Genomic DNA, 11,871 nt, shown 5'->3' with positions numbered 1-11,871 from the left:
AATGTGAAAATTATGTTTGTCTTATTACACAAGCTATATATCTTCAGCAGCACTTTCATTTAATTCTAAGTGTGGTAAAATTCAGCTCCTATACCAAGGTAAGAAGTAACTTAGCTAACTAAAGACAGGTTAGTTTTATATGTAGATTTCTATTTAGTCCCTTTTTTTTTTCTAACAGCAATTGCCCCATTCTTTACAAATATTTACAGTTGTTTTCTTCAAAAAGTCTAAAGAAGACTCTTTGCACTGCTCAGATTTAAAGACTGACCAAAAGAGCACAATGTCAAAGAGGAAAAGTAAATAAAGAATCAACTGTCAAAATCAACTGTCAACTAAATGCCACCCTTTCTCACACCAAGCACACCAAGTGTCTCAGGCATTACTAATATAGATTGCAGTCAGGCCACTTAGACTCTCCATTAAGCTTTTATTGAACAATTTCTTTGTGTTCAGCACAGTGCTGGGCTCTGTAGGTACAAGAGAAATATAAAACAGAGGTCCTTCCCACAGAGGGTTTACATTATGGTTGAGAATTTAAAAAATAAAAGGTACAAAAACTCTTAAAATGCATATTGTTCAATTATTTTTACATAAAGTACTTCAGATAATGAAAATAAAATGAAATCTTAGAACGTGAATGAAACAGAAACACTTTAATCTATGGGGTAAGCCTAGACATATTTTGAATTAAAATATTTAGTAAAAGCCTGGATTCATGAAAAACATAAGCACAAATATTTTTAAGACAACCATTAAACATTTAAGTATTCATAATGATTAATTAAAAGCATATCAAGCTAAGCATATTTTATTCAGATCTTTAAGGTGCCTGAATAATTACGATTATCTTAGCAACAGACTTTTAAAAGTGCTTCCAAGTACTGAAGGGACTGAAAACATTTTTGTTCTCTTAAGTAGCTTATATGGTTTTCTTATAACCTGGTTTTCATTATTTATTGAATTTTTGAAAGTCATTCATGCAGACACTAAAAATGTAGATCAATTCAACACTGTTTGAATTTTCATATATTTCATTGACCATAGTCCACTTGTAAAATACATATACAAATTTACAGGCTTCCCAGGTGGCGCTAGTGATAACACCCTGCCTGCCAATGCAGGAGACATTAAGAGACGTGGGCTTGATCCTTGGGTTGGGAAGATCCATAGTCAAGAATCAGGTCTTTTAAAGCATATTAATATTGTATACATTTTTGTATATGTATTTCATTGAGCTTTACAATAGTTACTATAATTGTGATAAAATTGTAGATCAAGCACTATTTTCTACATGTAACATTCTTTTGGCAGATTTCCAATGAGACTTATTTTATTTTGAGGTTTAGTTCTGTCTTCAATTACACAATTATGAGAACTCTTGTTTATTGAAGATAATAAAGAAAATGTAGATGAAGACACTTGTTAAAAATCAGTATGTGTTACTGAATCATGATCCAGAGTATCTGAGAACATATGTTACAGAGGTTATCATCTCAGGTGAATTTAGCATGCAATGTATACATTTCTGTGGATTAAAGATAGAAGTATCAAAAGTACTTTATACTGATACATATTGTCTCTACATTAGATTTCAGACTAACGGGACTAAGATATTCTTAATTATATGACCAATATCTTTACCAAATAATCATTGTTTTTCAAGTTTTTCCTATTACTTCAAACTTTCACATATAGATTTTTAATAAACATTATCATGTTAAACTGCATGCGATTATTCTGCCTAGATGTAGCATTTTTAAATCAGAACGTTTAACATGAAATTTCCCAAGGTGAACCATAACATGGAAACAAAAGGCTTCCTATCACATTCATTTAAATTTACAACAGCTAGTATCACCCATGAATGTTACTTTTGCTGAGAGTTTACCATATAAGTATTTTTTGTGGTGTCAAATACTGTACTAGTGGTATGAGACCCATGAAGGAAATACAATAAAAGTGTCCTGTCCACCATGAAATAGAATTTTGTCAAGGGAAAAAGATATGTATAATGAAAATATTTAAGGAATAATATAGTAATTATCAAAATGAGCACTACAGGTTCAGAGGTGGAGAGAGAGGTAAGAAAATAACAAGGGCACAATAGTCCTCCCTTATTCTTAGAGAATATGGTCCAAGACCCTAGTGGATGCTTGAAACCACAGATAGTATTGAACCCCACAAATACTTATGTATATACTATGCTTTTTTCTGTACATATGTACCTGTTTTAAATTTTTAATATATAAATTAGATACAGTTCAATTCAGTTCAGTTCCATCGCTCAGTCGTGTCTGACTCTTTTTGACCCCATGAAATCACAGCACGCCAGGCCTCCCTGTCCATCATCAACTGCCGGAGTTCACTCAGACTCACGTCCATCGAGTCAGTGATGCCATCCAGCTATCTCATCCTCTGTCGTCCCCTTCTCCTCTTGCCCCCAATCCCTCCCAGCATCAGGGTCTTTTCCAATGAGTCAACTCTTCGCATGAGGTGGCCAAAGTACTGGAGTTTCAGCTTTAGCATCATTTCCTTCCAAAGAACACCCAGGACTGATTAGGTACAGTAAGAGATTAATAATGATAACCAATAATAAAATAAAACAATTATAACACTATGCTATAATAAAAGTTGGTGAATGTGGTCTCTCTTGCTCTCTCTAAATAACTCATTTACAAATTTAATGCCTTTTCCACCTTAACTAAGCACTGATGTCACACTGCGGCTGTAACTTTTGCGGTTTGAGGTGTGTCAGCAAAACTAGCACAAATTTCTTTCTCCTTCACAATTTTAAAGATAGACTTCTTTTTACATAGATTTTTAGCAACTTCAGCATATGTTTTTTTTTTTTTCCTTTTCTTATTAAACAGAGAACTTTCACTTAAAGGAAGTACTTTACACCTTCTCTTTGGCATATCCAAATGACCAGCATCAGTACTCTTGGGCTTTGGAGCCTTTGTTAAGTATGAAGCATATTAAATGCTTGAAGAACCAGCCTTGCAAAACCTCAGTGGTGGATTTGATAACTAAGTAGGCTACCACATGACTAATGAATAGGATATGCTGGACAAAGGGATGATTCACATCCCAGGTAAAACAGAGTGGGACCCTAAGAGATTTTATCAGGCTACTCAGAATGGCATGTAATTTTAACACTTATGAATTGTTTATTTCTGAAATCTTCCATTTAATATTTCCAGTCTGTGTTTGACCACTGGTAACTAAAATTGTGAGTAATGAGGGGCTTCTGTACTTAAATTGTCCAAAAGCTAAGGACAAGATGTGATTCAAACATGCGGGAGATGAGTAGGTTTTGTGTGGGCAAAAATAATAACCATGAGGTATTAGAATCAAAAAGAATAACATCCAGGGATTTGAAGTTGGTTCTGCCCATGGTGTTTCAACCCACATGGTCAGGGAGCCAGTTTATAGTTGAAACTGAGAACTTGTATTATACAATTGGAGGTAAGTCTAGATAAAGAATTAATCACAGTTAATACTTACTGATTACCTATTGTGTTGCATTCATTTTACATACCTTATCACAATAACCATTAATTCATTGAGACTCCATGAAATTAACTCTCTCAAGTTCATAGAGTTAATGAATGGCACAGCCAGATTTAAATCCAAATTTGATTCCAGAACCCATGATTTTATTACTAGATCACACTGTCTTACAAATGAAATATCATTACAACAATTCTCACATTGTACTATGCTATAGGGAAAACAATAAACCTGGAATCAAAAAGCTTAAACTTGGATCTGAAATCTTACTTACATTAGCTAAGTGACATTGGGCAAGCCTCTGTAAACCTTATCCTCTTTTGTAATAATAAAATAGTAAATAGATGACAGACAAACATAGCTAGATGATGGACAGACAGAGGTAACAGGAGTATAATAGCCCTATGATGGTCTAAAACATGTTGAATTTAAACCTGAATAAAGGGATGTGTACAGCATGTTTTGTGCTAGTTACCTAAGGCCATTTCAATACAAGTTTGAGTGAAAATAATTATAGTTTAGAGATAATTCACAACTGGTTCAACCATACCAAAGGGATGATTCAACTATTTTGGTTTCATTTCACTGACAGAAATGACAGTCACAGTGTTGGATTCTATTGCCAAACTGCTGATACTACAGTATCATCTCTTTCCAGGATATCCTTGTAGATGGCAGCATGGCCCTTGGCATAGCACACTACAATAAATAGGTGTTGAATTAGGTGAATTGGGAGAGGGAAAAGAAGGAGGAAGAAAGGGGACAGAAAGATAAGGGAAAGAAATATTCATGGAATTTATGGGTAGAAAAAGGCAATTATAGGGCTTCCTTGGTAGCTCAGCTGGTAAAGAATCCGCCTGCAATGCAGAAGACCCTGATTCAATTCCTGGGTCAGGAAGAGCCTCTGGAGAAGGGATAGGCTACCTACTGGAGTATTTTTGGGCTTTCCTGGTGGCTCAGTCAGTAAACAATCTGCCCGCAATGCAGGAGACCTGGATTCGATCCCTGGGTTGGGAAGATCAATCCCTGGGTTGGAAGAGGGCATGGCAACTCATTCCAGTATTATTGCCTGGAGAATCCCCAAGGACAGAGGAGCCTGGTGGACTGCAGTTCATGGGGTTGCAAACAGTTGGACATGACTGAGCAACTAAGCACAGCACAAAGGCAATTATTGCTTGGGAAATTCTGTGGATGGAGAAGCCTGGTTGGCTACAATCTATGGGGTCACAAAGAGTCAGACAAAATTTAGTAACTGAGCATGCACACACAAGGGCACATCAGGTAAGAAATAGTAAATGATTCAAAGTATTTTTTTGAAGTCCACAGAATTTCTTATTTCACACAAACCAGATTCTTTTATCCCATTAAAAAGTAACAAAACTTGGTAGTTTATAACTATATCACTTATTAATTTTGCCTTTTGTATGCCACCCAAGAAGAAATTGTAAGAAATATTGAATTGCTAAGAGTGAATTGGAGAAGGCAATGGCACCCCACTCCAGTAGTCTTGCCTGGAAAATCCCATGGATGGAGGAGCCTGGTAGGCTGCAGTCCATGGAGTAGCTAGGAGTCGGACACGACTGAGTGACTTGACTTTCTCTTTTCACTTTCATGCATTGGAGAAGGAAATGGCAACCCACTCCAGTGTTCTTGCCTGGAGAATCCCAGGGACGGGGGAGCCTGGTGGGCTGCCGTCTCTGGGGTCACACAGAGTCGGACACGACTGAAGCGACTTAGCAGCAGCAGCAGCAGGAGTGAATCAGAAGCTATACCTGGATTTTTTTTTTAATGCTCCAACTCAGTAGTTAATCATTTAGCTTCATTATTATTTTCTATGACATTTCAAGAGCACCTTTAGCTGTATCATAGCTTTCACTCTTCAAAGACAGAAAAATGATAATTAAGCTGGTTACTGCGTAACTGAATGATACATAACCAGAATACAGATTTAGGACTTTTAGTTCCCAGCTCAGCACAGAAGAATACAACATCTCCAAAACATTAATTACACATTTTACATAAATATCTTTGGTCATGACATCTTCCTGTCTTCATTTGGCATCCTTTTCTATCTTGTGGAGTTTATGTCTTGTTAACTGAATTCTCGCTCTCAATAAGTTGACTTTTCACTGACAAAAGCTTGTACTGATTTTTCAAATTCATTGTAAAATCAAAACTACCATAAAATGTAAAGACAGCCACATCAGTTGAGATTCACATAAAGGTTTAAAACTGGGAGAAACTCTGGGGAGATGGGGTTTTCTTCTTCTCATTTTTTCACAGTCACCATCTGTGCAATCTTGCCCAACTTCTTAAATGTAATATTCAATATCCAGTCCAAGAAGCTGACTGAATACTTAAAGACATAGATTACAGTAATAAACTTGGTCTCAGTGAATATTACTGACAAGAAAAAAACAGTAAAAAATTTTTTAAAGATGAAAAAGAAGAAATAATCCAAATCAAAACATAAAATTCTCCTTCGCAGGTGGGAAGAAACACACAAACTCAAGGACAGCAATTTCAATAAAAAGTCCAACTTCATTCTTTGATTATCTGTTAGAATAGAAAGAAAAAATATAATAAGCATGGATAGGGATACATTTCGTATGGCGCAAGGATTAAGGTATAAGTAAGAAATATAATGTCTTAGACGTCAAAACATTCTTGTTTGAAGTAATTACTTCTGTGTTTTATAAATAAAAGCAATGTAAATAATTTTGGATTTTGGATCACCTAAAAGTCTCCAAATTATCTAATTATACTAAATGAATGCCTTTATTCTGAGTAATTTTTCTGGTTTCCAAGATTGTAATCCAGAAGAATAATCAAATTGAAAAGCTATATCAATTGTACATACATCAAATGGTCAAATAATCTTGCCTTAAAAACAAACCCTAATCAGTATATAACTATACTCTAAAAACATATAAGGAAGAGCACCAATTAAAAGAGCCATGAGGTACAATTTTTTTTCCTATCAAACCAACAAAATATTGTGTGTGTGTGTTTTAAGATAACATACAGTGCTAGTTAGAGTAAAGCAAAGTAAAAACTCACACATTGCTGATGAAATTTTCAATTACTAATACTTTGGAAAGCAGTCAGACTATAGGCATCTTTCAAGATTATTAAAAATTTAGATATTATTTATTCCTTAAAGCATACTTCTAATAAAAACAATCACAAATATTTAAAAAAAACTTTAGTCTTTGGGTAATGATGCAATTCTGTTTATCATGGTGCCAGATCTGATCACAGATTATGATTAAATAAACTATGGTGTATCCTTTTAATATACTATTATATAAATATTAAAATTACTTTAAAATAATTTGTAAATAATCTGTGGAATGTTTATTTCATGTTAAATGAAGTAAACAAGATACAATAATGAATATATATTATCATATGTATGTACAAGTAAGGAAAGTGCAAAGGGAAATAATGAGAAAGAAATCCACTAAAATGATGGTGGGCTTTTCTTGAGTAGTGAAAGTAAATTTTAGTAAGCTGCCTTTCTTTTTAAATTTTCTATATTTTCCAAAGTTTCTATAGAGAGCTTGGCTTATTTATATTAAGGAGGGTAAGTACAATAAGATTTACTTTAAAAAATTGAAAATGGGATTAGTATAAACCTACCAAATGGAAATTGCGTATCTCGATTCTTTTCCCTTTGTTTATTTTCCAAGGGATCTGTGTTTATAGTAAAACTGCCCAGAATATGTGTATTACATGCAGATATCTAAGGCAAGGACGGAGGACCATAAAGGTGAGTCAAGTAAAAACTTTACGGGCTTTGTGATTTTTGAGGTGTGTTCCAGAAGCAGCCTGCTTTTTCTTATCCTTTGGATATTGTTGCAAAGTAGTTATTCAAAACACATTTAAATCTTGCCCTGAAGAGTAGAAGTGATTATTTCTCAGTTACCTCAAGCATGGGAGAAAAAATATTTAAAGAGATTGAGCTGCTTGAATGTCCACATTTGTTATAACTTATACTGGAGTTATGGTACCTAGCCATACCCAGGGAATGAAATAAGGTGAACATGCAGATTTTCCATTAAAAATGAAGAGTTCAACTTATTTGAATAGTCTTTGAAAATAAATTAAAACTTTTTATGTTCTCTCATTAAAACAAAAATGATCACACAATGCGATAATACACATAAGACCATTCAATTAACCCTATAGCCACTAGCAGGAGTATTGAAAGGAAATGTTTGAGGGAGGAAACTAATGCTTGAAATTTAATCTGACTAAACATGCATCACATTTGGTATAATGTTCTGCTTTCTACAATGTTCATTCATTGAAATATATGTGTTATACAAAGATCTAATCGAAAGAGCAAGTAAGAGTGTGTTAATCATATGGTGAACATGCCAAGTTCTGGTGTCTAAATAAAACAGAGGTCACTTAGCTTTAAAATATTTCTGGAAGGACGGGATTAACATATACATACTACTATATACAAAAGAGATAACCAAGGCTTCCCTGATGACTCAGCGGATAACGAATCCACCTACAATGGCAAGAGACAGGATATATGGGTTCGATTCCTTGGGTCAGGAAGATTCCCTGGAAAAGGAAATGGGAACCCACTCCAGTATTTGTGCCTGAAAAATCCCATGGGCAGAGGAACCTGGCAGGCTACGGTCCAATGGTCTCAGAGTTAGACACTACTGAGCAACTAAGCATAAGGATCTACTGTCATATTCAGTATTTTATAATAACCTATAGGGGAAAAGAATCTGAAAAAGAATAAATATACATATATACATATAACTGAATCACTGCACTGTACACCTGAAAATAATATGACAATGTAAATCAACTATACTTCAATTTTTTTTAAAAATTGAAAGTTCTCCTGGGAGACTGCTCTTACTAAGAAAAGAGCAGACGTGCAGACTCTTCACCACGCAGAGTTAGTCAGTTCCAAAAGTAGCCTGGAGCCAGTCTCAGAAAGTTCTCAGAGGAAATGTAAATGAAGTTGTAAAAACAACAACAGCTCCTCTGGGGAATCGAGTCCTTTTTCATCAGACATGTGTGCTTAGTTTGCATTTTAATTCTTAGAGACCTTCTGCCTTCGTAACGTGAACTCAGGTCAGAGCAGAGCAATGGGGGGAGAGCTATGCTGTCAATTCAGACAGTTCTACATCTCACCTTTCCAGGTGGTCACTCCACATCAAGGCTGAGGAGCACTGGTGGGGTAAAGAGATGGAACTGGATGCAGAGTTGTTTGTGTGGTGCCTTATCTGTGAACAGACAGAGGGTTTCAGTGGACAGAATTATTGATTATGATTCCTTTCGTCAGATGACACTTCCCTGAACGTTTTCAAAGAAGAGCAGAACCACAATCCGTACATCAACTCACATCAGCTCTGACTCCATAAATGAAGATGTTTTAGATATTATCTCCCCAATTGTCTCATTGCTGCCTCCTGTGCTTTGACCCACCCTCTCTTTCTTCCCACACATCCACATCAGACATTACTTGAGATCAGAAACCAGGGCTAATATTACTTCAGGAGCCCTAGGGCAGTTATTGGAGCATTTGTTACATGCTGAATAAAAGGTCGTTGACTTCAAATGATCTTTGTAGATAAATCTAATTCTGCCCATCTCCAGCTTTCAGTGACCTCCTGTTGCTCTCAGGGTAAAGACCGAAGTTCCTAACCTTGTCTGTCTGATCTGGCCTCTAGCTGCAACTGTAGCTGTCTTTTGAACTTTCTTGCTGCTCTGTGCTCAGGTCACACTGCTGCTGCTGCTGCTAAGTCGCTTCAGTTGTGTCCAACTCTGAGACCCCATAGTCGGCAGCCCACCAGGCTCCCCTATCCCTGGGATTCTCCAGGAAAGAACACTGGAGTGGGTTGCCGTTTCCTTCTCCAATGCATGAAAGTGAAAAGTGAAAGTGAAGTCGCTCAGTCGTGTCCGACTCTTAGCGACCCCATGGACTGCAGCCCACCAGGCTCCTCCATCCATGGGATTTTCCAGGCAAGAGTACTGGAGTGGGGTGCCATTGCAGGTCACACTAGCTATCTACAAACACCACAAACAGGGTCATCCTCCTGCTACCTCAGGGCATTTGTGCTTTAAGCTTTCCCTACCCAGAGTGCTCTTTCATTCCTTCATCACCTGGCTGACAACTTCTTGTTCTTCAGGTCTCAACTCTGAAAATTACTTCCTCAGAGAATAACCTGTTTACCAGCACTGGTTCCCCACTATGTGATACCCACTATTTTCTTTTCAAGAATTCATTGTAGTTTGTAATAAGTGTGTCTGTAATATGTATAATTGTAATATGTGTGATTATTTGTTTAATGTGTGTTATCTCTAGGCCACATGTTTTATGAAATCAGGAACCATGCCTGTGTTTTGCATATCACTGTGTCTCTAGCAGCTACCACACAGCTTGCCACATAGGTGATGGTCAATAAATATATTTGGGGCCTGAAAGAACAATGCTGTATAATTTGCCCTGCGGCCCATCCCTCCACAGCATCTCCAAATAATAGCTTAAATTCATTTGATGCAATAAAATTTTGAACTATACATATTTCAACCAAGTTGAAATACATAAAAAAATATACTTAAAAAGTATTTCCTTTTTATATATTTCTTAGCAATTCTCTTACAAGAACTAGCAGAATGAAATGAAATTCCTATAAGAAATTGTTAAAGAAATTTAATTCAGTGTATCCTTAGTCTTTTTTTTATCAGATTCCTAGAGTCCTTTTTCTCTCAAAAGTATAGTTAAGATTATCTTAAATAGCGTGCCCATCCCAAGTGGCGTGACATTACAGAAGATGTCCAGACAGACATGTAATTCTCCAGTTCTTGATTGCGTTAAGCAAATAGATAATTTCTGTTTTAGGAAGGCAATGTTATTTGAAGGACAATAAAATGTCACGTCTTCCTTGCAACAGAAAATTATGTTGGGTTGGCCAATATCTATTTCAGTGCAAACAGGAAAAGTTTAGTTGGCACTTTTTATAGAAACATTGTGGTTCTGAAAGAGTGATTAGAGTTAAGGTCAGAGAAGCAAAGAAAAACAAAATAGGCTTTCCTATTCATTCTCTGAGACTTTCAGAATCCCCTGTGAGCCCCTGTATGAGAAGACCCTTTATATGGTAAACAGCCATCTGGTTAGATGGGTCCCTTCTCTAGAGGACAACTAGGTTTCTTTTCCTGCTGCCATGTTGCTTAGGTTCTCTTTTCAAGGCCTGTTTTAACTAAATAAATACACTTGGAGTTGCGTTATTGGTTGACTCCAAAATCATTGCAGACGGTGACTGAAGTAATGAAATTAAATGATGTTTCCTCCTTGGAAGAAAAGCTATGACCAACATAGACAGCATATTAAAAAGCAGAGACATTACTTTGCCAACAAAGGTCTGCTCAGTCAAAGCTATGTAGTAGTCATGTATGGATGTGAAAAGTTGAACCATAAAGAAGGCTGAGCATCGAAGAATTGATGCTTTTGAACTGTGGTGTTGGAGAAGACTCTCGAGAGTCCCCTGGACTGCAAGGAGATCCAACCAATCAATCCTAAAGGAAATCAACCCTGAATATTCATTGGAAGGACTGATGCTAAAGCTGAAGCTCCAGTACTTCACCTCATGTGGAGAACTGAATCATTAGAAAATAACCTGATGCTGGGCAAGATTAAGGGCAGGAGGAGAAGGAGATCATCATAGAGGATAAGATGGTTAGATGGCATCACCAACTCGATGGACATGAATTTGAGCAAGCTGTAGGAGTTGGTGAAGGACAGGGAGGCCTGGCGTGCTGCAGTCCATGGGGTCAGACATGACTGAGTGACTGAACAGTAATAACAACTTTAGGAATATGGGTACAACATGCCTGTCTAATGTCAAGTAGCAGGAAAAGAAGAAACTGTTTACTGCAAAGTAAATATGTGAAGGTCCAAGAATTCCGAAGCATGGTATGGTTCCCTGTGCCACCCTCTAAACTACTCCTCTGGTGGACCCTATCTCTCTTACAGATATTTTTGACAATTCACTCTATCATTTGCATTAGAAAATTTTGCTTCACTCTCACACCTAATTCTGTGGCTTACTCTGCCCTTGCCTTTCATGCCAATTTTCTCTCCTATGCATCTCTTTTATTTCACCCTTTCTTTCCAGTCTTTGTGTCATTGTTCAAATTCTCATCCTCATTCTTCTTGGTTAGTGTATCAGCTTGAAATATATGAAATTCACATTTTCATTGGGTTAAAAATTGTTGGATATTTGATTTTCTCTTTATGACTTACTTTACTCTTTACAATTAGGCTCTAGGTTCATCCACCTCACTACAACTGACTCGAATTCATTCCTTTTTATGGTTGAGTAATAT

At 36.5% G+C, this 11,871-nt stretch overlaps 1 protein-coding gene across 4 annotated transcripts in view; it reads right to left on the bottom strand.

Annotated features, from left to right (window-relative positions):
• Positions 1–5,231: 5,231 nt before the first annotated feature.
• The window catches only part of PTGER3 (prostaglandin E receptor 3 (subtype EP3)), a 98,828-nt gene continuing 92,188 nt past the window's right edge, over positions 5,232–11,871 (bottom strand). For 3 of the 4 annotated variants that reach the window (XM_010848748.1, XM_010848752.1, XM_010848754.1), the window contains 2 exons: positions 8,677–8,768; positions 5,232–6,066 (listed from right to left, as the gene is read on the bottom strand). In XM_010848748.1, coding sequence (XP_010847050.1) covers positions 6,063–6,066; positions 8,677–8,768 — 96 coding nt within the window. In that variant the 3' untranslated portion in view covers positions 5,232–6,062. The remainder of the gene's footprint in view (positions 6,067–8,676; positions 8,769–11,871) is intronic. The other variant, XM_010848751.1, reaches the window with a different exon arrangement.

This window comes from Bison bison, unplaced genomic scaffold (assembly GCF_000754665.1).
Source record: "Bison bison bison isolate TAMUID 2011002044 unplaced genomic scaffold, Bison_UMD1.0 scf7180017864271, whole genome shotgun sequence".
NCBI classification, from domain to species: Eukaryota; Metazoa; Chordata; class Mammalia; order Artiodactyla; family Bovidae; genus Bison; species Bison bison.
Note: the sequence above shows the minus strand (reverse complement) of the source record. Positions and strands in the feature narration are given on the sequence as shown.